This window comes from Urocampus carinirostris, chromosome 18 (genome assembly GCF_059441175.1).
Source record: "Urocampus carinirostris isolate Australia breed hairy pipefish chromosome 18, RoL_Ucar_1.0, whole genome shotgun sequence".
Taxonomy (NCBI): Eukaryota; Metazoa; Chordata; class Actinopteri; order Syngnathiformes; family Syngnathidae; genus Urocampus; species Urocampus carinirostris.
The window spans coordinates 13,513,908-13,539,672 of NC_142366.1; the positions used below are offsets into that span (position 1 = coordinate 13,513,908).

At 38.8% G+C, this 25,765-nt stretch overlaps 1 protein-coding gene and 1 long non-coding RNA gene across 4 annotated transcripts in view; one reads left to right on the plus strand and one right to left on the minus strand.

Annotated features, from left to right (window-relative positions):
• The first annotated feature begins 389 nt into the window (after window positions 1-389).
• LOC148348421 (uncharacterized) lies at window positions 390-18,500 on the plus strand. 3 transcript variants are annotated; one of them, XR_015847654.1, is made up of 5 exons: window positions 390-469; window positions 12,027-12,100; window positions 14,508-14,763; window positions 14,840-14,964; window positions 17,426-18,500. It is a non-coding gene; the product is annotated as an uncharacterized LOC148348421 (long non-coding RNA). The 3 variants fall into 3 exon arrangements; XR_015847657.1 differs by lacking the exon at window positions 17,426-18,500 and adding an exon at window positions 16,842-17,242; XR_015847655.1 differs by lacking the exon at window positions 17,426-18,500 and adding an exon at window positions 15,912-16,810.
• boc (BOC cell adhesion associated, oncogene regulated) overlaps window positions 7,169-25,765 on the minus strand; it is a 51,965-nt gene continuing 33,368 nt past the window's right edge. The window contains exons 4-17 of the mRNA XM_088322469.1: window positions 24,332-24,478; window positions 22,278-22,421; window positions 20,696-20,989; window positions 18,788-19,060; window positions 17,641-17,909; window positions 17,409-17,574; window positions 16,441-16,509; window positions 14,498-14,707; window positions 13,123-13,298; window positions 12,013-12,421; window positions 10,369-10,556; window positions 10,234-10,298; window positions 10,071-10,159; window positions 7,169-8,675 (exon numbers count right to left, since the gene is read on the minus strand). Of these exons, the coding sequence (XP_088178595.1) occupies window positions 8,560-8,675; window positions 10,071-10,159; window positions 10,234-10,298; window positions 10,369-10,556; window positions 12,013-12,421; window positions 13,123-13,298; window positions 14,498-14,707; window positions 16,441-16,509; window positions 17,409-17,574; window positions 17,641-17,909; window positions 18,788-19,060; window positions 20,696-20,989; window positions 22,278-22,421; window positions 24,332-24,478 (2,615 nt within the window). The 3' untranslated portion in view covers window positions 7,169-8,559. The remainder of the gene's footprint in view (window positions 8,676-10,070; window positions 10,160-10,233; window positions 10,299-10,368; window positions 10,557-12,012; window positions 12,422-13,122; window positions 13,299-14,497; window positions 14,708-16,440; window positions 16,510-17,408; window positions 17,575-17,640; window positions 17,910-18,787; window positions 19,061-20,695; window positions 20,990-22,277; window positions 22,422-24,331; window positions 24,479-25,765) is intronic.

Below are 25,765 nucleotides of genomic sequence, written 5' to 3' on the forward strand. Positions count from 1 at the left end.
TTCATGTCTGTGCATGTTTGGTCTATTTAAAATGGTTTAAGCTACTACTAAAGGGAAGCATTTGGGATTTCTACAAAGAAATTGAGTTTATTATCAAAAACCATATTATTACTTGATGTTTTTGGGGATTTGCTGGTCATTTGTCTGAGAAAAACGTCAATAGGCATTAACAATGACCAGTTGAGAACCACTGATTTAAATCGTTCTAATGCTGTGATAGACCAAAATGTTAGTCTAAAAGCGAAAACCAAATGCTTTTGAAATTCTTTCTAAAAATATCACTTTTACATAACTCTAAGTAATGAAGAAAAAAGGTACAGTATATTAAAACCTGTTGACTATTACCTCTGTAAATGGTATGTCTGCAGTTCCACCACTAGGAGGCGTGATTTGACTACTAGTGCTAATTGACAAAATTGACAATGTGGCGGTTTAGTTGGAGTAACGTCCTTCGACCTCCATAAGTGAGGTAAGTTAACCTGCCACCATTACAACGCGTGTTTCTTATCCCCCTCCTTTTAGATAAGCGATGGTAGCTTTTCCTTTGTGTTCTCAGGCGGTCGGTATCATTTTGTCCGCCTTTCTTGTAATTGTTTGTTCCCTGTTAGCCCTTGTTAGCAGCAAGTGTTGCACAACAGGTGCAGCGCCGAAAAACTCTCAAGCACCCCCCCAAAATTATTAGCATTTTCAAAACTCTTTTTTGCTTAATAAAGGACAGGATACGCTTGAATATGAATAAAATAAATAAAACATAATACAAAACTATATGTGAACAACGCAGCGTCGGAAATACTCCACTGCCTTGAAATGGTTCCGTCACTTTTGATTCCTAGCACTGCTTTTGATATTTACAGTAGTTCTGTAGTATTACTGTAGGTTACTTTATTTAGCATTTTTGTATTTCTGCAGTCATATTTTTGTAGTATATCTGTATATTTGTAGTATATCTGTAGTTGTATTTTTGTATTATGTTAGCAGTTATATTATGCATAAATTTCTTAGTATGGGTGAAGTTGTATTTTTGTACTATTTCTGTCATAATATTTATGTAGCAGTATTTTCGTATTACTCTATACTACCGCAAATTCCGGACTATAAGCCGCTACTTTTCCCCAAACTTTCAACCCTGCAGCTTATTCAGTGATGCGGCCAATTTATGTAATTCTTCTAACGGCCACCAGCGGCGCTCGAGTACAAAAGGAAAGATTTAGACCGGTGCAATATATGCGCCGAGGAAGACTGCAACTAGAATTGGATGACTAGCGGCGAGAAATCTTTCACTAAAACTGGCCGCATGCGAAAGGCAACTTTTTCGCAAGTCTGCCAGTGGATCCTGACAGTGTGGGGCAGCATCAAATAATCCACCATCACCAACGGGTTCCGAAAAGCCGGTCTGCTGCGTGACGGAGAGCAGGGCACAGAATCAGGAGTGGATGAGAGTTCGAGCGACAGTGACAGCGCGAGTGAGGCTGCGGGAGCATGGGACGACGTCTATATGACAAAGTTTCTTTCCGACACTGAGAAAGACGACTTTCATGGCTTCAGTTCTAAGGAGGAAGATGAGGACGGTTTACTGTGATTTTTACAAATACGGTATGTTTTTTTTACCAGACCCGTTTACTGTGTTGCGAGCGTGTTGCTAGCGTGTTGCTACCATTAACTGCCCTGTCACAGGCACCGTTTGGGATGAAAGTTAGATTATTATTATTATTATTATTAAAGCTTTGAAAACTCTCTCGGTGTACCGTCTTTCTTTGTAAATATGTGTAACCCATGTATAATATGTATTTGCAGCTGTATATTTTTGTAATGTATTTATTTGTATTTATTTTAGATTACTTATTCTGATATGTTTTGCACGGGCGAATGAAAAAGGAGGGGCGGAACAAACACGGGGTGACGGGAAGTGGGGACCGGTAAAAGTGAGTAACAGACAGACCTGTTTGTGGACGCGGCGGACAAAAGTGGATATATATAGTTTTCCCACCCTTCGGAAATATACACTTTTTTTCCTTGGATTACTTTCTACGGGACCCGGACTTTGCAGGTCTGCATCAAACCTTAAGTACCGGTATCATTTTCCGTTCATTTTGCTGGCTGTGATTTTAGGACTGTGTATTTTCATGAAGGACATTTCGTTTCAATCGCGGGACTTAAAGTCGGGTTTGGGTTAATTTTGTGTTTGTGTTACATTTTTTAATGTGGGCGCATGCGTCTTATATACAGGCGCGACTTGTGTAAGTAGATCATCGGTTTTCCTCTTAAAATGTGGTTGGTGCGGCTTATAATAATAATAATAATAATAATAATTTCCTTGTATTGTCATTCTGTGTAACAATGTACACAGAACGAAATGTCGATTGCACCTGACCCGTTGTAGCGAGCCGATGCAGCCGCAGCCAACAGAGGGCGCCGCCGACCACTTTTTAAGTCTTAGGAATGATCAGGTGCGCTCTATAGTCCGGAATTTACGGTACTACTAAATGAGCAACAAATGTAAAACTTTGTTTTCACAGGTATATGTTCCAAAGTACAACTTGCATTTTATTTATCTTTTGTGTGACATGACTTTAACTTGTCAATTGGAGTTGCAGGTGGATGAAGGTTTTAGATCAGAGGAGTGTGTAATAATCTGTGATCTGTGTAGCCCTTTGAGACTCTTTGTGATTAATGGCTATACAAATAAACATGACATGATTGTAGTGTTTTTTGTAGTATTATTGAAGTATTTCCATACTTGTATATTTGTAACATATTTTCAGTATTTTTTTAATATTACTTTTGAGTGAAAGAGAAAGTCAGACACAAAGATGGAGAAAAAGAAAAATCTGAGAGAAGAGAAAGGTTAAGAAAGAAATCGAGTTGCTTTGCGTGTGGCACCTAGCTTTGGCGATAGCTAGTAAACATTTTAAAACTACAGCTCATTTTTCTCTTGCCCTTCTCACCGCATTCTTACTGGGATGGATTCTATCCTTTGGCGAGCCCGATTCGGCCTTCGGGTTGCATGTTTGACACCCCTGTTTAATAGAATGCGTTAAAACAGTTTACTTGATTTTGGCAAGTATCTCATTAACTGTACAAACTGTGGTAGTATTTTCAATATTTAAGAAATTGGTAGTAGACAATTATAATTAAAAATGCCTATTAAATTACTTATATATATATATATATATATTTTTTTTTTTTTTTAAAACAATGTTATACAGATATAAAATACAGTATAATTGTACTTTGTATGTATAAAATATAATATGATCCATATAGAAAAAAATGGTAAATAGACAGTTTTGCTTTAAAATCACAAGAAATGAATTAAACTTCAAGGTTAGTGTAGCAATTCAAAAGAACACATCTAATTGAATACTAGCAAGATTTCTCGCTCAACGCTTGAATAAATCAAATACGTTTAATCAAAATCAACGTCATAGAGTCATGGAAATTGTGATCAATTTGCCTTTTTTTCATAGCCAATGTGCCCAACATATAACTAAATAGTCATTTAATTGATGTCATATTTTGCATTTGTAAAACATATTGCTGAAGTCCAATATCATATACAACTCTTAATCATCAATGCCTCATAATTAAAATGTATTGTTATTTTTAAAACATGACAAATTTCTAACATACCTTCTATTTTAAATGATTAATTGGAGTTCTGCTATTTCCTAATGTTAAAGTTCATGCAGTCCTGCCGCATTTGACCACTAGATGGCAGTGTGTCCAAAAAAAAGACAATGGACTGAATACACGCTCCCATGATCGACTATTTGCCTACTACCCCCACGATCTACAGGTAGATGGCGATCGTACCCTAGATTTAACCATAAGGACAGTTGGGCACAATTGCACTTTAACATTGACTCACGCTGCTTTTAATTTTTTTTATGGTACCATGTGTGCACTTTTAATGGTTTTAATTATTACATTGGGTTATTTTATGGGTATTATGGATTCTGGGAATTTTTATTCTGTGAATCAATATTTTTTGGATAGCAGTGGAACGGTGTGGCAGGTAAGTCAGTTGTTGTTTGCAGATGACACAGCGCTTGTGGCTGATTCTGAGGGAACATTGAGAAGGTTGGTCATGGAGTTTGGAAGAGTGTGTGATAGGCGTAAGTTATGTGTTCATGTTGGAAGAATAAGGTGATGAAGTGTTCGCGTGAAAGAGTGGGCATGGTTTTGGAAATAAGGTTGAATGGACAGGTGCTGGAAGTAGTTGAAAGCTTTAGGTACTTGGGTTGTGATGTGGCTGCAGTTGGTGGAATGGAGTGCGAGGTATTGCACAGAGTGAAGCAAGGTTTTAGGTGCTTTGAGGAGAGTGATGAGCAACATGAGTATGAGTATGGATGTTAAGAGGCGACTGTATGAGAGTGTGATTGTGCTGACTGTGTTGTATGGTGCAGAGACTTGGAGCCTGAACGCAGATTGGAGAAAGACAATAAATGTTTTTGAGATGAAGTGTTAGGAGTATGTCAGGAGTGACAAGATTAGATCGATTCAGAAATGATATTGTGAGAGACAGAACTGGAGTAGTAGTGGTACTGAGCAAGTGTGTGGATAAGGGAGTACCTTGTTGGTTTGGACACATGGAGAGGATGGATGAGGAGCGAATGTTAGAGGATCTACAGAGCAGAAGTAAATGGAAGAAGACCAAGAGGAAGGCCGCGATTGACGTGGATGGATGGTGTTATGATTACACTGCAGGAAAAAGGTCGAAATATAGTGGAAGCTCGAGCTCTTGTTGGTGATAGGAATGAGTGGAGAGGTGTTGTGAAAGGATAGTAGGATGTTTGGACACGCTCTAAGGCACATATGTCAGAGTCAAGGCCCGCGGGCCTAATGTGGCCCGCGAGAGGGTTTTACCTGGCCCGCGTGACGATATCAATATATTATTAGATCCGGCCCGCAGGCCGCTGCAAGCCAGCAGCCCGCAGTACGCATGAATACTACATTTCCCACAATGCAACGGGGACGCGCCGAGCGGGAGCAAAGCGGGAGGCGGTTTGATTTATTCAGCAGTCGATCAGCAGCAGTCATTAGCATAACAGCAAAAATTAGCCCACAGATACCCATCAACAATGGCTAAACGGAAGGTGGACACTGAAAACCGGGGCTTTCAAACAAGGTGGGAGTTGGAGTACATGTTCACGGAGGTAGCTGGAAAACCTGTGTGTCTGCTATGTGGAGAAAGTGTGGCGGTGATGAAAGAGTATAATATTAGACGGCATCATGAAACAAAACACACGGAGAAAACCAAGATTCTGGACATAGAACAAAGGCTACAGAGGGTCGAGGAATTTAAACGAGGTCTCAAATCTCGACAGGGTCTGTTCAGAAAAGCCCAGTCACAAAGCGAGGCTGCTGTCAAGGCCAGTTTTATTTTAGCAGAGATCGCCAAATCAGCCCGGCCATTTACCGAGGGGGATTTCATCAAAAACTGTATGCTTAAAGTCTGTGACGAACTTTGCCCAGGCAAAAGACAACTTTTTTCAAACATCAGCCTGAGCAGAAATACCATTGCTGATCGCGTAGACCTGTTGTCTAACAATCTAAAAGAGCAACTTGTGCAAAAGATGAAGCACTGCCAAGTATCAGCGTCAGCCTCAAACAAGTAGAGTAGAGTTGTAGTAATACAGTACTGTATATAAATGTATGTAAATACAGTAATAATACAGTAATGTTTCATGTGCAATTACACATTTGAAGTTTTTACTCCGTTCAAGTTTAAAAGTTAAATATGCACAAAAAGAAGGTCTTGTTTTTTGTTGTTCCCCTCGGGAATTTTAAAGCTTTATTGTCTATGTTGACTATGTTGTTTTTGTTTGCCGACTCTGTCCTGGGAGTGTTTCTTGTTTTTCGGCTTTTCATGGAAAATAGATCTTGATGTGGACAACAGTCTTTTGATAAAATTGTCTCCTATTTAGCAGAGAAAATGACTTTTGATTGTTATTATTTGTTAATCAGTAATTCCTTTTTTCACACTAACCCAGAGAAAGCACAGAAAGGAAAGTCAATGTACATTTGAGCAGGACAGATGAGGTCCAGTGTGTTGATTGCTATTGGTTTTAAGTAACAAGAGATTTTTGCGCTTTATTTTATTGTATTTTGAGGCAATATTTCTTTTTAATAATTTCAGATGATTGAATGATAGAAAATGGTTATGAGTTGTTGTTATGAGATATGTTATGAGTTTTTTATATAAAGGACATTTGTATTTTGTGCCTGCTGAAATTAAAAATGACTGACAGAGTCATAAGAAAATATTGCTTTATTTATCCAATCATATTGTAACATATTTGTTGTGTTTTCAGTAGGTTAAATCTTGGTTTCAGTAAAGATTGGACAGTCCGGCCCTCGGCTTGTAGCCAAATGTTTTATTTGGCCCTCCGTCCATTTGACTTTGACACCCCTGCTCTAAGGGATAGGCAGGGCACCCGTATGATTAGGCAGGGGTAAACCAGCGAAAGCTGTCGGGCCCTGCTGTTGAACAGAAGAGTGTGTTGTGTCGCCCTGACCCAAGTGACATGGCCACTTTTTTGTGTCCCGTTTCAACTGGAGGGACGAAAGCATGACCCACTTGGGTGCCGAGGTGCTTAACTTGTTTGGGTTGTTCATGGTCCAAAAATTTTGTGAGTTTTTTTGTTTCTTTGCTACTTTTTCCATTTTTCTTTTCTTTTTTTGTTTGTGTTTGTCTTGCTGTCGGTCACCCCTCGAGAGATATGATCAGGGTAAATAGATAGAAGGATAGAATTAATATTTTTCTTTTAATTGAATGGATGCTCCAAACCATTTTTGCATATGTCTGTTGTCAATGACAGTAAATATTGTGATTCTAATTATTTGACAAAAAGTTAATAATCTTGAAAAATATTACACAAAAAGCAAAAACAATTAAACAGCAAAAAATGACTCAATTGATAATATATAATAAAATATTGAAATCATTATTAAATCACCTTTGTTCTAGATTGTTCTCAGCTCAGGGATGCTGCTGGAAATGTGAATTTCCCTTCGGGGATGAACAAAGTATCTATCTATCTATCTATTAAAGTTTTGAACTTCAAAAATATAAACAGATCAAACACATTATTTATAAATTCCTTTGTAAATTGAACACACATTAAACCAATAACACTTTTAGTTTTTCACAAAAACTCGCACCAGATTCATAATTCTTTTTTTATTTACATGCAAATAGTGCTCCAGACAAAGTCAGGCTGTGAATTTCCTTCATTCTGGCGTAATACTTCACAAAAAACCCCCACACATTTTGGTTGCAAAGCTTATCTGTGACGTTTTGTTCAGTGACTCAGAAACCCCCCCAAATACAACTATACTTTTTTTTTTTTCACACAATGTGGCTTATGCTCACTGGTAATTGTTAAAGGGACAGTGTGTATTATCTAGTGCCTTCTAGTGGTTAAAATCATTTTAATTTCAATAATAATACTTTTATCCAAATGTGGTTGAAATACTCATAGGTCGAGAAATTTGCTTTTTACGTAACATGAGCCTCACCCAGAGGGAGCTGACATGATTATCGGCCATCTTGTTTCTAGGGGTACCCAAAAGCAGGGTTAAAAAAAAAAAGGAAATTGATGCAGTTTGGCCAATTTGAGCAGTTGTGATGTTTAGCACTCGTTATTGATTGAATAGCAATACAGTGACATTTAGTGGTCAGATAAATACTGTCCCTTTTAATGGTTCATTTATTATGTCATAGAGAATTATCCACGGATAAAAAAAACATGGTGACAAGTGCTAGTTAAGATGAAAAAATATTTTTCTCAAGATCTTGACTCAAATTTTAAGGGCAGTGGGGCTGAATGGGATATTTTAAATCAAATATTTATCATTCGTAGGGAAACTGGTAAAATGTAGGCATCTTTTTAATTAAAAGAATACAAATAAGACTATAGGAATACAAAAATGGCATTGTTGAATAAACAAAAAATAAATTTAAATGGTTTAATATTTTATTATGACAAAGAGAAATAAAGTCCTTTAAAAGGATGAAATTAAATTTTTATATCACCTGACTAAATTTTCAAATTTGAAAATACATTTATTTTTTCCCCAACAATTATTTGATCCGAAGACCCATTATTTATTTAAAAAAAAAAACAATTTGGCCTAGTTTGCAAGAAAACTGCATTTTTTTAAATTAGCATTCTTTTCTGGGTTTAAAAAAGACGAAATAGAAACAAAAAATAAATAATAAGCTGCAGTCCCCCCCCCTAAAATTTGCATTTCTTCCTGGGTAAAAACACAAATCTGAATTCGGCCTATTTCACTAGAGAAAAAGTGCCTTTTTCCCTGCATTTTTTTCTGGCACAACGAACACTTTTTACTCATTTAAAAATTGTAGCCATGTGTCATATTTTCTTTTCCTTTTTAAAAGCTTACGTGACAAAAGGTGGGATGTGTAAATAAAGCCTCTCAATAGGAAAACATATATACACATTCGAAACATACAATATGTACAAATGCATAAATACATAAATATCTGTGGTACAAAAATAAATAGATTTCTCTTGAAACAGTTTTTTTTCTTCTTCACGCTTCCGTTTCATCGGGTGGAACGTCGCCGTTGTTTTGCGACGTTGTCGATGACGACGTGGTGAAAATTCCTTCGTCCTCCAAAGATATAACGGCCGGGAGGGAAGCTCTCTCTGCAGTAAAAAGAAAAAAATACTTTAAGATGTTGAGAAACATTGGCAAGAATGTCAAATCTGGACGCAGTATACTAAAACAGAAATAAGTATCAAAATAAAATGTTATAGTTCAGGGGTGTCAAACTCATTTTAGCTCGGGGGGCCACATACCAGAAAAAAAAAACTTATGGGGCCGGACTAATAGATTAAAGAGTGAAAGAGAACAAGATAGAGAGAAAGATAAAAATTTAGTGAGGAGAGAGAGACGGAACAGAATGTAAGCGAGAGAAAAAGAAATACAAAAAGAGTAAAAGAGAGGGATAAGAGACAGGGAGATGGAGAAAGGAAAAGAAAAAGAGAGAGAATTGGTGTAAGAGAAAATAAGAGACACATACTGTAAGTAGAGACAGAATGAGAAAGGAGGGAATTAAAAAGTGAAAAACAGAAAAAAAATAAAGAAGGGGAATGATAGATAAAAACTGAGAAAACAATAGTCAGAAAGAGAGGTAAAAAGAAATAAATATAGCTCCAGTTGTTTTGCAAGCAGTGCCCGGCAGATAATTATAAGTATAATCTTTTTTTTTTTTTTTTCATGAAAAAAAATTATTAAAAATATAGTTGTATCCCAAATTACAACAAAATTATTGATGAAAACGAATAACCTGTATTACCTCCTGAGCCACAAGTAATAAGAAAATTGTTTACGCAACCTGATGGTTTAACCTTAAAATAAAAACATAGATCTGTTTGATTTCTAACATTTTTGACACATTGGGATTTTATCATGTAAAAAGTGTGCCTTGTCTCAAAATGAACATGGCAAGAATTTCAAGAATTTACAAGCACTTAACCCAAATTTCTAGCACTATCCAATCCTTGCAAACATCAATTTAGAATTCAAGGATTTCAAGCACCTGTACTAATCCTGTATACCATATTTTCCAGACTATTTGAATCGGTCACCCTTGGCTAGAGTTTAAGGTGTTTAAAAAAAACTATCCTGTAAATTAGAACTACAGTAAGTACAGTGAGGTTTGCTTTAAAAAAAAAATCATAAAAAAATATAGAACATAGCTAATAAGAAGTCATGGTTTTGCAACTAAAACCAATCGATTCTTTCATAAATGGTTGCGGTACTTGGAAGCATTTAGTTGTAATTATGCCTCTCGGATTCAATTTACCCTATTTCCAGTCTATAAGGCGGATTGGATTTTGAGAACCATTTTCAAATTTCTGGCAAATTGAATCTGAATCTGAAATTTTTTTTTTTAGGTGCAATGTATAATCCAGTACATAATTTTCTCACTCAAAAAATGTACTGTGAAAAAGATCTGGTAGAAATATGTGTTTGACTAAATAAAAACTAGCAGAATTTTAAATGAATATATTTTATATATATGTATAAATAATTACCTAAAGACTCCCGCTCACCATCTAGGTGTGGTGAAGACCCGAAAAGCTGAAGTGAGGAATCGTCTGCTGACCCGATCGTGTGCTCGTCTCTAGATGGGAAAAATATATTAATGTCGAGTCGGAACAACCGGCAAAAAAAAGATGGCAGGCAGGCGAGCATCACCTGGTGCAGTAGTGATACCCATTAGCGAGTCCGTGCGCTAGCAACGTGTCGCATTCCATATCCTCCTGAAATTCAAAAAGAAATAAATTACATCAATCGAGAGCTTTAAAAAGTGGTGAAGGCTTAAGATGGTACCTGGTGGAGCCCCGCTTTGCCGTTGTGGGTGTTGACGGGATTGGGGGCAGCCAGGTGGGAGTCTGCAGGGCATCGCCCCACCAGAGCCAAACCCTGCAGGGGCACCATGGTGTACTGGCAAGATTGCGCTGATGCCGGAGACGAGGCGGGGGGTCCCGATGCGGGAAAACACAAGTCGGACATTTGCTCTGGAAATAAAATACATTGCAGAAATTGAAATCAACATTTGTCAGATTTATTTATATATATATATATATATATATATATATATATATATATAAAATTAATTCAACTTTCAGTTTTAAAATTGTTTCCTCTTTCCAGAAAACATTTTGTGGACTTTTCCTCTAAACAACCTCATTAAATAACCTTTTATTTATAATAATAATTTGTTATTTATTTTTTTTCAATACTTTGGATAAAAATGTATTCTAGCTGCTAAAATATTGCTTCGAATTTTTCAAGTTTGTATATGTAAAATTTTAAATCTTATCGATTCTCACCATGTAGTTAAAATATTTATATATGTTTGTATAATATATATATTTATAATTATAATAGTTCATTATTTTTCTTAGTGTTTCAGTACTTAATTTTATCTAAGTAACTCATGTATACTAGATGGTAGAAATTTAAGGTATGCGCTTTAAAAGATTAAATCAACTCAAACATAAGTTTTTAAAGTAATTAAAAATATGAACATATTTCCAGTGTATAACGTGTATAAAGTACAATACTATAAAGTACTATAATGAATACTATAATATTATAAAAGTACAATACATTAATCTACTTTTTAACCCCCCAAAAAATCAATAATATTCTTTACAAAATATTCATTTTTTTGTAGTCTAGTGCATACACTTTAATTTCAACAATGTAATTGCTTTTTATACATATTTACAAATGCAAGAAAATACATGTGTATTTTTCTTTTGAATTAAAAAAAACAAAACAATAATACTTACATTTTTCATCAATTTTGTTTTCCTTCTCAGATTATCTTATCTTATTATTTTTATTTTATGATGCATTTTGAAAGATTTTCAAGGTCCTAATATTAGTAATAATAAAACTTTCTCCCCAAAAACTTAAAACCTTCATTTTTCAACTTCAAGTTAAATGGCTTTCAGCTAATTAATTCCCAAATAATCAAATCGTTTTTTCCCCCCCCCAACATTTGTTATTCTCGTTAAATCTTTAACTATGTAGTTCAACTTACAGTTGAGTTCTTTCTAGCATTTGCAATTCTTTTTGAATTGTTATTAGGAATTCAACTTCCTGTTGAAGAGTTTTTTTTTGTATTTTCAATTCTGTTTAAATTGTATAAAGTCATTCAATTTCCTATTGATAATTGTATATTCTAGCATTACAATTCACTTTGAAATGTATTGAGTAATTCGAATCCTTTTTAATGAGTTTTTTTCTATTTATATTACTCTTCAGACTAAAAATTGAATTAAACTTCCTGTTGATGAACTAATGAATATATATATATATTATATACATTTTTCAATTAATCAAGTTTAAGTAAACTACAACTTTGTTAATTAACTCCATATTGTCCCAATAGATATTTTCTTAGCAGTTACCTTTAGAATTTTATGAAGTCATTCAATTATATTATTTTGAAAATCTCCTTACTCTGTTTGGCCCAGGCCCTCCACAGGCAAAAGGGGATGAAGGCGACCACAATGGAGACGAAAGCGCCGAGGACGACCACCACAATAAGGTAGGGGAGGTCCCCGGGCCGTCTCAAGAGGCCCCCGGAGCGTCCCGTCTCTCGGTCGGGGCCCTCGGAGGGGACGGGTCTGTGATGGTGGGGCCGGGCTTTGGTCTCCAGGATGACCACGTTGCCGAATTCGCTCTCGCCCTTCTCGTTGAAGCTCTGCATCTTGATGTCGTAAGCCGTTTCGGGCTGCAGGTCTCCGATGGAGTGCCAGTAGCGATCGCCTTCCACGACGTCCTTCTTGTAGTCGCTGTCGTTGTCGCTGTCCGTCGGCCGGTAGTAGATGTAGAATCCGTAGATCGGCGTGTTGTTCACCGGAGTGTACTGTGAGAAAAGCGCCAGTGTTGAAATCAACCGTTTTCGAAAATTTTTAACAACTGCAAAATTCCGGACTAGATTAAAAAAAATTAGGAAACCATCTTAATTCTGTCTTTGTACCGGATCTAAAGACGAGTGACGTTTACACCTGAATAAGAGCTGCGTCATGCATTCACTTCTCATCATTCCTCGTGCATTAAAGGAAGCTCCAGAGACCTAGCGTTTTTGATGGATAATTTCCACTAATGAATGAATTGGACTTGATTTGTTGGTGTAAATAAAGTGCCTTCTGTCAAACCACCTGTTATTATATGAATAATGTCAAAAACGTGGACCAATTTCTCTTAAATAAATAGTTCCAGACGTCACTGTAATGTTTTGTATGCCTATTTAATATGCGTATTTCCACAGAAAGATAATACGAGTGAAGATTTCTTTTTCTGGTCCACTCCAGTTCTAAGCCAGCTGCTAGGCCCCAGTAGAGGCGACCAATCGGAAGTCACCGCCAACTACCTTATTACCGTCCATCTCGAATTTAAAGTCGCAGCGTTTAAATCGCAGGAAAAAAGTAGCAGCCTGCTGTCTCAATTTTACAGTACGTACGTAACATTTTTTGGGGTCTTTTTTTTTTTCACATTTATTTTAGAATTCTACATTTAATCTCGTAGTGAACAATGTTCACTATATTGTTATGTGTGTGTTTTTACCGTCCACTTGAGGATGACTGCAGTCTCGTTGATGGCCTCGTTGTAAGTGATGTAGGGTCCGTCCACGGGGCGCTCGTGTGTCCTACCGCCCACCACGGTGTAAGCTTTGGATGGGGCGCTGGGCGGGCTGGACCCGATCACGTTGACCGCCAGCACCCGGAACTTATAAGACGTCCCTATAAAGAAAACTCAACGTTAACCACGCCCACTTTGAAAGGACCGCAGTGTTTTTCACCATACACAGGAAGAACATAACTTGTCCCGCCAGAGCCTCATTAACTTGTATTATTAAAAATATATGGCATCCTGTCATAAAAAAAATCACAAAAGCAGCAGTACAGATATTTGATATTTTAATTTTATCACTGAAGTCAAATCGTGTTTATTTGTGACGCCCTTAATCACAAGGAGTCTCACAGAGCTCCACAGACTATTACAGACTATTATTACCCCATTCCCGCATCTAAAAATAATTCATATTAGTGGATTACTCACCTCGTATGATACCTTAATAGTAGAGCATCGAAACAACATTAATGATTTTCAGTCTAATTAGATGACTAGCAGATTTTCTTTTTTCCATTAAACTTCTGTCTTGTTTACCATGCTTTGTGGGTGTGACTAGTTTTCTGTGTTTAATGTCTTTCAGAACTAGAGTATTTATGATTCAATAGTTTACAAGGGCACATGTTCATCATAAACATAGCTTCTTTATTTTGCTCGAAAAATTCATTAAATAGATAGGTTTGAATTTAAAATGTGCAACATTTTCTTACGGGGAGCATGCCCTAGTGCAGGGGTTTCCAACTTTTTTCAAGCTGTGAGTTACTATTTGTAAAGGGCACACAGTTGGATATCCATCCATCCATTATCTGCACCGCTTATCCTGAGTAAGGTCGCGGCGGTGCTGGAGCCCATCCCACCCATCCTCGGGCAGTGGGCAGGGGACACTCTGAAATGGTTGCCAGTCTGTCGCAGGGCATACAGGGACAGACAATTCGCTCGCTCATTTACACCTAGAGACAATTTTGGACTGGCCAATTCACCCGACATGCATGTTTTTGGAATGTGGGAGGAAACCCACGCAAGCACAGGGAGAACATGCAAACTCAACACAGGAGGTTCGATCCCATGACCTCAGAACCGTGCTGCCCACAGTATGATATATATTTCTAAAATAACAAGTTATGTTATTGCTATATTGTTACCAGGTTAATTATTGGAAATAGGGTTAAATATATTAGTCGACCATTAAAAAAAAAATCACAATGACCAGCAGTGAACTATTTTTAGAACATCTCCGCTGACCCCTCAGCTGACCCCTGCTCTAGAGTGTCAACCCAACTGCGTTACACAAAATAACGGGCGGGCTTACCTTTTTCCAGGTCGGTGATCTCCACGGAGAGGCGTGAGGGCGGGATGTTTTCCACAGCCGGCAGCCAATCCTCACCCGCCTTCTTCACTTTCTTGTACTCTACACGGAAGGATTGGATGGGGAAGCCTCTGTTGCCGCGCGGGATCCAGGTCACGTACGCCGAAGTCTCCGTCGCTGTGGAAACGGTAGGCTTGTCCGGCGCCTCGGGAGCTGCAACGGGAAAAAAAACTTCAACATGTGTAGGAGAACCACGTCTGGATCTAAAGGTATTCCCAAACAGAAATTGATTTTTTTGAATTGGGCACACAACGTGTAGTGTTCTTCCCCAAAATTATGTTTCAGATTATTCCACACCCTAGGGACTCAAATGTATTCTCAAAGTTGACCCATCTGGCTTGTTTGCTGCAGAGCTGCGACGTCATTGAATAACAACACTTTTAAAATGACGAATCCCATTAAGACAACAGGTGAGGCCCGCCCCAAAAGAGATTGTTGTGAAAAATGTTTCTCTGACACCCATTTTATGGCTGATTTTGACAACAGAATGACCTTGACAGATATGTTTTAGAGTGAAAAAAATGATAGTGCCACAGAATTAGATTTACAGCTATTATCAGTTCGAACTAGTTGTTGAAGCAAGTGACGAGATGGGGGTTAACTTGACATTTGCAACAACGAGGACAGAAGGTGTGCTAGTTTCCTGAACAGAGTTGGGCAGGTTGTGTTGAAGACCCTTCTTTTGAAATAGTGTTCCATTTAATTACCAGTTTATATTCTTATTCATAGAGGTCATTTTGCAATTTTCCCTTATAAAATGTAGTTTGTAAGTCGGGAACACATTGTTGGGAATGGCCATACTTAAAAGCAAAGAATTTAATATAATTATTGATGTAAAATATAGATGTTGCGCTGCAAATATCAAAAACGGTGTCTAGATGTATTCTTTATCCTCTATTTAACTGCAACCCCAAAAACAGCCAATTTGAAGGACCTATCCACACACTCATAGTCTCAGACAGCTCGCAGCTTAGAAAGTCAAAAACAAGCCAGGTTGTCTTCAAAATGCATTATCTTGGAAAATATTTGGAATATACCGATGGAATATATGTATATTTTATGCAAAAACATGTGCCATTCCTCACATGCATGGTTAAGAATTTGGGATTACCTTTAACAAGAGGACATGTTAAATGAAGTGTCTGGACATTTTCAATGACAATTGGACAGGACTCTCTGCACAACTTATAAAAGCTGTACGGAATTTGGAACTACTATCAGTGGCCGCTCATTCCAGTCTTGGGTTATCATTGCAGCCTCCGTGAGCGCGTTAATGATGCCAGTGCAAGTATGTTCAATTCATAGATGCGCTTGAATAAGCGAAAACTTTTCATCTTTCTTGTTTCTTGGGGTTTAGGTTGGCGTTTGGATTCTCCTTGCCAGCACTATCAAATAAAAAGGAAAAAAAAACGTGGGGACAAACATGGGGTTTACTCAACCCCCTCACCCCAGTCCTGCTACCGAATATGTTCAGCGGCCGGGACAGCTTCTCAAAAAGTATAATTTAAACAGACAGGCGAGGTGGGAATAAAAATAGGATGGCTCTTTGAACTCAGAGATTGTTAATAGGGAAACTATGTTAATAGGGAAACTATTGTCCTTTCAATTTTTTTAAGAACACCTCAAACCACGCACCCCACTTTGAATGATCTGATGTTATGTCAATCACCGCAAATGATTGATATAATTTAAGTTTAGATAAACAAAATAATCCCAATGAGTCCTTTTATCAGTCATTGAAAATTTTTTAGCCGGTTAGGTTTTGTGTTAGTGAAACTTACGGTGAGTTCATCCAGCGGACAGGAAAGAAAAAGACTGAGAAAAGTGCACGTTAGTCAAAAAGGGAAAACTAGGTTAGTCAAGAAAACAATTGGAACAATACTTACGTGAAAGGCTTGGTGACGGGACCGCTTGAGTTTTGGGTAGGTCGTTGTGAGTTCCCAAACCTTTACGACCTGAAACAAAGGTTGGCATTTTTAGCGCTACATTTGAAAAGCAGATTTAGCATTCATGCTAGCCTAGTCCCAAAAGGCAAACTCATTCAATACCAGGTGTTTTTCTCAAATAGGAAGTGCTGTTGCCAGCCTATTTTTGCCAATTTGATACTTGTTACCAAGACAAAAGAAACAGAAAGAAGACATTCTGTGTTTTTTTTTTTTCTTTGTGATACCTTCAATATCTAAACAAAAAAATATATTGTAAGAACAGAGAGCTGATGCATGAACTGTGCATGAAATTTGCAAAAACTGTAACACGACTTTGGTCACCCTGGCAATTGATTCCCTAGGGCAACCACGTTCCTGCGGACATGCATTAAATGTCACCCCTATCAGCCCCGACGATGAAGAAGGAAGCTGTTGAAATGTTAACTGTCTGTACTTATCCATATATTTGCTACTCTTATGACACTGCTTCACTACACCTACTCGCTTTATCTAAACAAAAAATATATAGTAAGAACAGAGGGCTGATGCATGAGCTGTGCATGAACTTTGCAAAAACTGTAACATGACTTTGGTCACCATGGCAATTGCGTTCCCTAGGGCAACCACGTTCCTGTGGATGTACATTAAATGTCACTCCGACACACATTGTCGCCGGGAAAATAAAGTAACGCTGGGAAGTTGGGCTTCCTCAATGTATGGACATAGATCTGACTAAGGCCACTCCTGTCATCTAATGGTGATATATCATACAATCATTCCCATAGGCTTGATACTCACCGAAGGGCCACGCCAAACCCTTTATAATAGTATTTAGGAATAAAACAAGAAAAACATATCCATATGTTATGGCATTGAATGAGTTATTATTTTGGAGCATAGCATGAAACTATTAGAAGTGGCTATGCTACCTTTCCCTGTTCTGAAGGTCATCATGGCCGGCTGTCCCAAACCGGCGCAGTTCTTGGCCGCCATCTCCACTTCGTAAAGACTATCCGGCTGCAGCTTGGCTAGCGTTAGCTTGTGCAAGGAGCCCGAGATGCTGCTGGACGTCCACTCGGCCAACGCGTCGCCAACCTACCGAGGCTCGATTTAGAACGTTTCTACATGTTGCTATCTGCAGCGCACCCTGCTGGTTCCTACCTTCCTGTACTTGATCATGTACTCCAGCACGGGGGCACCCCGTTCGTGCCTCGGCCTCCAGGTGAGTTCGTAGTAGTCGGCTTTTCCCGTGCGAGGCTGGCTGAGGATGATGGGCGCTTCGGCGGGCATGATCTGCCCGGGCAGGGCGGCGCAGTCCAAGGGCAGCGTGGCACCCGCCCCGCCAGGCCTGACGGGAGGCTGCTCCCTTAGGACTTTATCCGGGCTGAGCGGGCGGTACATGGAGGGCAATTTGACCCTGGGCGGGATGCCTGCAGTGATGAGTTAGAATAAGAGCGGGAACGAGCAGGCTCAAGGACAGTTACTTCAATCAGACTGTCGGGACTCTGAACTCTATCCATGCCCTGCCTTCTGCCAAATATACTCTTCACCTTAGATATTTTGAAATGCATACTTTTTTACCATTGTTGCTATTTTATTGTAGTTTGCACGCAGGAAAGAGGAAGTAATTTAACCTCTGCTGTATGTTGTGCATATTTGACAAAAAAATTGAAAGTCGATAATAAAAAATATATATTAAAATAAAGGAAAGCATTAACTTATAGACGTGTAAATATTTCAAACATATTTTGAAAATTATTTACATAAAATTTATTACAAAATTTTACGAAAAACAAAAATATATGAATAAAATGTACAAATAACATTGAAATGAAATGATCTGCATTTCTATAGAGCTTTTAAAGTCAATGACTTCCCAAAGCGCTTTACATTGTGCTTCACATTTCCCAATAGCGCCCGTGATCTGTGCAGCCATGTAAGGCGCTAACCTGCTAATTGGGGGTTCAATGTCTTACCCAAGGACACTTCGACATGTAACACGGACAAGCCGGGATTCGAACTGGGATCCCTTATTCCTAAGACGATCGCTCTACCCCCTTAGCTACTGCCGCCCCAGTAACATGCATTTTGTTTTAGGGGAAAAAATGCGCTTTGCACATGAATAAATACTGAATATAAAAACATGATATATTTTATGTGTGTTGAAAAAAAAGTATATATCTTAAAAAAAACGCATTAAACAATATTAAATGTACAACCATATTAAAACTAACAAAAAAAGCTGTACTTTCTTGTCCATCTAATTCATGTGGACAATTTTTTTTTTTTCGCTGAACGAGTCACCCACCGGTGGATATGGCGACGAGTCGAGCGGAAGCCTGCGCGCTTCCGACGCCGTTTTCGGCCATGCACTGGTAGAGTCCCTCATCTTGTGGGCCCACATTGGAAACGCGCAGCACGCGCGGCGTTAGGCGGTGCCGAGGCGACTGCGCCAGAGGAACGGCGTTGTGCAGCCACGTGACTGTCGGCGTCGGCTTGCCGCGAGCTTGGCAGGAGAAGCGTACCGTCTCGCCCAACGCCGCCTCCTGCTGCTGCAGCTCCACCACTACTTGGGGGGGCTCTGGACCGGGCACACACAAGAAATTCATTTAGCATTAAAAAGGAACAATTCAGTGGTTATGAAACTTAAAGTTACTAAAAATTGTACAAAAACTGCAACATAATGATATATTCCTCTAATAAGATCATTTAAAAAAAAATAGTTATACGACGCTCGTGTTATATTTATATAAACATAATTTTAAAAAATCAGTATTAAACTTTTTGCAGTGATCATAAAAAAAGTGATTTGCATTCCAAGATGGTGCTTAGAAAGCCAGGGTTGTTGTATTTTGATTCTTCAACACTTTCAAAGAACAAGCGCAGTGCATGCCCGGATGGTACTTGTTAATGCCGAGGTTGCTCTACTTTGATCATTGAACACTTGGAATGAAGAAGCGCTTTGAATTACCAGACGATACTTGAAGAATCAAAATACAATAACCCTGGCTTTACAACACTTTTAGAGAAAAAGCGCAGTCCGTCCCCGGATGGTACTTGATAATGCCGAGATTGCTCCACTTTGATCATTGAACACTTGCAATGAAAAAGCGCTTTGCATTCCCAGACGGTACTTGTAATGCAAAGGTGGATCTTCTTTGAGCATTGAACAATTGCAACAAAAAAGTGCTTTGTATTATCAGGCAACACTTGTAAAAGTAAGTTCATCTATTTTGATAATTTTAATAATTACAACAGAGCAGCCCTTTAAATTCCAGGATAGTAATTGTCAGGGCTGTTTTATTTCAATCATTGAATGCTTAATATGAAATGCTTTTCATTCATGGACCATACTTGTAATGACAGGATTGTTCTATTTTCATCATAGAACTTCCAACAAAGAAGCGCTTTGCATTTCTGGAAGGCGCTTGTAATCTAACGGTTGTTCTATTTTGATCATTGAACCCTTGCAACTGTGAAGAAATTTGCGTCCCTGTAAGCTGAAAATGAATTGATGTATTCTTTATTATGAGTGTCTGCTAAACTATGAACTTAACAAGTAGCTTAGGTTTATATTGCATCTCCTCAAAAACCTAAGTAAGCTATTGTTTGGGGACCATGACGATGTGTAGAGTGCTTCTAAACAAGATCCAAACAAAGTGGAATCATTCCTGCAAGTGTGCATCAAGGCTAAGTTGATGGTTGACTTATTGAGAACCAGGAGGGGTAAAATCAGTGAGGGGGGGTTCATTATGACAGCCCCACAAATTTAATTCGCGCCAGCTGCAAGAAGAGGGACTGAGACAGAAAAACACAAGTCCATAATCCGGATCGGAGACAATGGAGATGTGTTTCTTGTACCGTGATACCTCTTTATAAGTAAAGCTATAAACACAAGAATTACGATACTAGAGTTTTATTTGTAACATATGAGAGTAAATCCAAGCTACGAGCAGTCCCACAGGCTACCACTAGAGACTGCTCAAGACTGCTTATCGTCAGCATCAGTTGGCACATGCACCTCCCACCATCAGACGCGAGATGAGTTGGTTGTTAAGCCGGAAATAATAGACAGTCATGGTTTTTGTGTGTGATGATTTACATTTTAAGGCCTGCCCGAACCTAAATTTCGGTTTTGGACTTAAGATCTTACTTATTGTAAGCTGGTATGAAGAGGTACCACTGTACAATAAGTTCCCGACCTGAAAACACTCACCAAAGACTTGCACGTCGTAGAGCACGGTGGCTGCCACGGTGGCGCCGATTCCGTTGTCGGCACGACAAGCGTACGTCCCAGAATCCCCCTCGGCGGCAGCATCGATCAGAAGGTTGCTGAGCAGGAATCGCGTATTATTGTGTACCCGAAGATCCTTGCCGTCTTTTTTCCACGTCACTTGCGGCGTGGGTATGCCGCTGGCCACGCACTCTAGCACCAGCCGCTGCCCTCGTGTTACCATGATGGAGCGGGACGCCGGCGGGTAAATGATGCGGGCAGCTTCGGATGTGGAGCCTGCCAAAGGCGGAGAGTAAAATGGGAATTTACGGCTCGTGATTGACATCGCGATAAGCAGATTTTCTTTCTTTGAAGGGCTTCAAAAGAAATATGGCGCCCAGGCGACAGGAACAAAAAAGCGCTCAACGTGTGTGCCACATGTATCTGAGCGTATGAATTCGGATTGCGTATGAGAACCCCCCTTCCTGTTCCCACTCCCCTACTCATGACCAGTTCCAAGATATGTCTTTGTAGCAGTCAAAGCCGGTGAATCAGAAAAACGTATTTGACGTCTTAAATTTGCCAATAGTAGGTAGTCAATTGTAATATATATTATTATTAAATACTATGCGGTAATATAATTCTAAAATATTTGTTTCATGTTCTGATGATCTTTCATGATAGTACTTTGTAAATGGGTGTATGTACCGTTGTACACACACATTATTTTTCCTCTCGAAGCACCGATAAAAACGTATATAAAAGTACATTATAAGAAAATAATTAAAACTAAGAATATTTGTTGTATGTTTTTTAATACAAGATAAATACGGAATATACAGGAAAAACATTTTAAAACTAATTAAAATATATATACATTATAAAATACATTTAAAAAAATAAATAAAAATATGTTTTTAGTTCTTAAGGTTCTGTATTGCCCAAATATAAATATGTTTAAAAATGCATTGTAAAAAACGATTTAAATAAAACAGAATATATCAAAAAATATTAATCAAAATGTATTCCTATAACAATTTTTAGGCAACTCAAAGTGACGTATGAAAACATTCAATGTACATAAAGAAAAGAAAATTGAACCCTTTTCCCCATTGGTGTAATGGTAGTCTGTACAGCTCCTTTGAGACTTCTTGTAATTAAGGCCTATCCAAATAAACATAACTGAATGCTAATAGCCCTCTTCCACATTTTCCCCACCGTTTTCCCTCTCTAGCCACTCGTATTACCCCTGTTCTTGTTTTTCTCTTAATATCCCGGGGACTGCATTTGGCTGCAGGCTAGGTCTCACTCTTAGCCGCTATTATTATTGTTTACCGCTACTGTTTTTTTCTTCAGTATATACATTTTAAAAGAAGTCATTAAAAAACAATGGAGGACAGTATTGCCCAGACCTAATATAAACATATCAATTCACTTCAAACTACATGTGCAAAACGTACGCTAAAAAAGTTGCCATATATATATATATATATATATATATATATATATATATATATTTCACTTTTTTGGGGGGGATTTTTACAAGAAGCCATTCAAGATGGAAAACATTCACGTGGCAACTTACGTCTTATGCGCAGGCGATCCGCAGAGGACGACGTTTTAACTTCTTGTGTGACAGGATTATAAGCGGCACATTTATACGGGCCTTCGTCCTCTTGTGTTGCATTGGCGATCTGCAAATTTCCTGACGGCATAATGAGGTAGTTCCCTGTAGGAGGAGCGGAAAACAGCATTAAAAGCCATCCACCGGCCAAGGACGAACGCTAATAACGCACGGGGCAGATGTGAAAACAAAGGCGGCGGCCGCGTTCATGCGAGTTTCCTGCGGGGCAATTTTTTACAGCAGGGTGGAAACTTCCTTCTGGGAACGTTTTTTTAGGGGAGTGTGCACTCTTTGACATGGACATAAACGACTGCAAGAAAAAAAATTGATAAAGAATCGATGAAAAATCTAAATTGCTTTATAAATCACGATGTGTGTGTTTGTTTGTGTGTGACTTATAGGCTCTGAAACGACTGCACTGAATTTTGTGAAAATTTACACAGTTGTACCTGAGGCCTAAGTGAGTGTTTCTAGCTAAATTTTGTGTCAATAAACCCCCCATAAAAAACAACAAAATCCATAAACATCTGCTTTTGTTAGATCTGCTTTCATGGAGTCCCTAACGACCTCTAGCGGCGAAATCGGGTACTGCAGCTCCTGGCCGCTCAAAGCAGCCGAATGCAATATTCCATCAGAACCAACAAGTTGATTGATACAATTGTTTCTTATGCACGCGTTGCTTGTAATATATCCTGACACCAGAAAGGGGAATAGTCTTAATACATAGTTTTAAGGGTTATTGTATTTTGTTACAAGGCACACCCTCAAAAAATAGTATTTGTAATATGCAGTAAGGCGCACTCAACTATAAGGCACATGTAATTTAACTAACAAGCAAGAGCTAGGGTTGGATAAAAAGCAAATACATACATCTAAATTAAAAAAGCTTATCACATGGAACATAAGTTTACATTAGGACAGCTGGTTTCACGACTGAAATAAATTAACTCATTCATAAATTGTTCCCGTATGTAGTATCACAAACTCATTAACACTACATCTTTACGCGTTATGGCTAGCGAATTTTAAAATAAAATCTTCCGCTTTTTCAGATGTAAACGACAAAAATGAAATCATGATTCGGGACTAGTATTTTGGTCCTTGGGTGCTTTGGTTTGAAGTCTTTTGGTAAAGGTTTGCAACTTCCTGTTTTACGCAAGCTTCTGTGGTTATTTTTCTCGTAATATCCTGGAGATTGTGTTTCGTGTCAAAAAAGATGTCAAATGATCGGCATGTATGGTATCATATATTTATAATTATGGTTTACAATTTTACCACTGTATTTCCAATCTATAAGGTGCACCGAATTACAAGGCACACTTTCAAATTTCTGGCCAATTTGGGGATAATAGGTGCCTTAAAACTTTCCCGTCCGCTCTTAAAAAAATCTGTCAATGACAGAAAACTGTCAGTTAAGAATTATAAAAGATTGGATGCTGTTACAAGATAGGCCTTATTTTGTCATCATAAATTGCCTCTTTTCACGAGTCTTAGCAAATAAAATGTGAAATTTTAGTTGTTTTTTTTCAAGCTCGAACCTTCCTGCAAATCAAGTTAATTGGTTGGGTTTGGACTGGGTGGAGCTTCAGTACTTGCGGGCCTGGATTTTTTTCACCTCAGATTCTCTGTGGGCCAATGAGAAATCATTTGTGCTTTGCAAATGGCCCATGAGCTATAGTTTAGACACCCATGCGATAGAGACTCAATCCAGTACCATTCCTGACCATTTGGGGGCAACCCCCGCTGTTGCCGCAAACATTTATCTCCCGCAGATAAGGACGCTACAGCTCCAAGGCGTTATTAGCATACCAGTGGCCGAGCGCCGCCGTTTTTCTTCTCTTTTGGGCAACTTTCGACGTAAACGCTTTGAAAAATAAACAGCTCACAATTGCCGTGTTTTAACATTCTTTAGATAAGTTATCGGCGCTTTAACGATGGGCTCAGATAGCGTCGTTACGGCATTCCGGTAAATTATGTAGATAGGAAAGCCGTGGGGAAGACGGAAGGGGCCTGACCTTTGGAAGTCTCTAGCCATTCCTGTTTGACGCTGTAGCGGACTTGGGCCTTGGGCTGGCTCTCGGGGAGATGACACTCGATGACGGCCGTGTTGCCTTCATCCACCTCGATCTCCTGCTGGTCGTCGGGCTCAAAATCGCGAAGCTCTGAGGAGAAAAGTCTGACGTGTCACTTTTTCATTGTAGAAATAGCCCCCTAAAAAGTATATAGAAGTCTGGAATGCACAAATCATGTCCTATATTTGGACAATTCTCTGCGCAAAAAGACTAAATTAGGCTGAAATAGGAAAATATACATTTCACATGTTCTCTATTCATTCTGTCTACCTATTTAATGTTGCTGGTAATGTCAGTGCAGTATTTTTCAGTTCAGCATTTTTCTTATGAGGCAAGACTAAAAAAAAAATTATCTTATACTTTGAATATTGCCTATCAATCCTAAAATTCTCAGATTTTCTTTTTTAACTTGTAATTTATTTTAAGCATTTCTTCTTGGCTCTTGGAATCTAATAGACCAGCATTTTATGAGCAAAGGCTCCGAGCAGGAACATAGAACGATATGAAGGCCTGAGTTAATGCAAAATTAATCCTGAAGTGCCATGTCTAATCTTATTGTAAACAATATTGATTACATTCTTCTCATTAGCAATGGAGGCAATTGTGTTGTGAATCTTGGACATGGTACCAGAAATATACACGTAGGTTGTAACCACAATAACAAAAATGCTGTTTTGGGGGGCAACAAGGATGTAATGCAGACAAATTAGCAACAGTCCATTATTAACATCAAATCAATGATCATACCCAGGGGACTATCCATCCATCCATATATGCACCGCTTATACTCAGTAGGGTCGCGGGGGTGCTGGAGCCCATCCCAGCTATCTTCGGGCAGTGGGCAGGGGACACCCTGAACTGTTTGCCAGCCAGTCGCAGGGCACACAGGGACAGACAACTCACTCGCTCATTCACACCTAGGCACAATTTGGACCGGCCAATTAACCTGACATGCATGTTTTTGGAATGTGGGAGGAAACCCACGCAAGCACGGGGAGAACATGTAAACTCCACACAGGAGGTTCGATCTCATGACCTCAGAACTGTGCCGCACACGCACTAACCACTGCGCCGCCTCGAGTAAGCGAAAAAGAGACGGTTTCAGAACGTACGATGCACTGTAAATATAAAGTCGGACCCTCTGGCATGGATCCCTAATCCATGTTGCCTGCTTCGGCTATCCTAAATTCAAATTTATGAATGTGGCTAGTTTCCTTCTGCGCCCAAAACTCAACTGAGCAAAATTTAGTGCTGAGCACTGGCATTTTTTTGCCGCTATCTTGACTTCCCAAGGCCTCATTATTAATCCTGTCAACTGTCCCACTGGGGCCAGCTCACGTTCTGTGGGAAACATGGGAGGGAGCGGGATTACCAAAG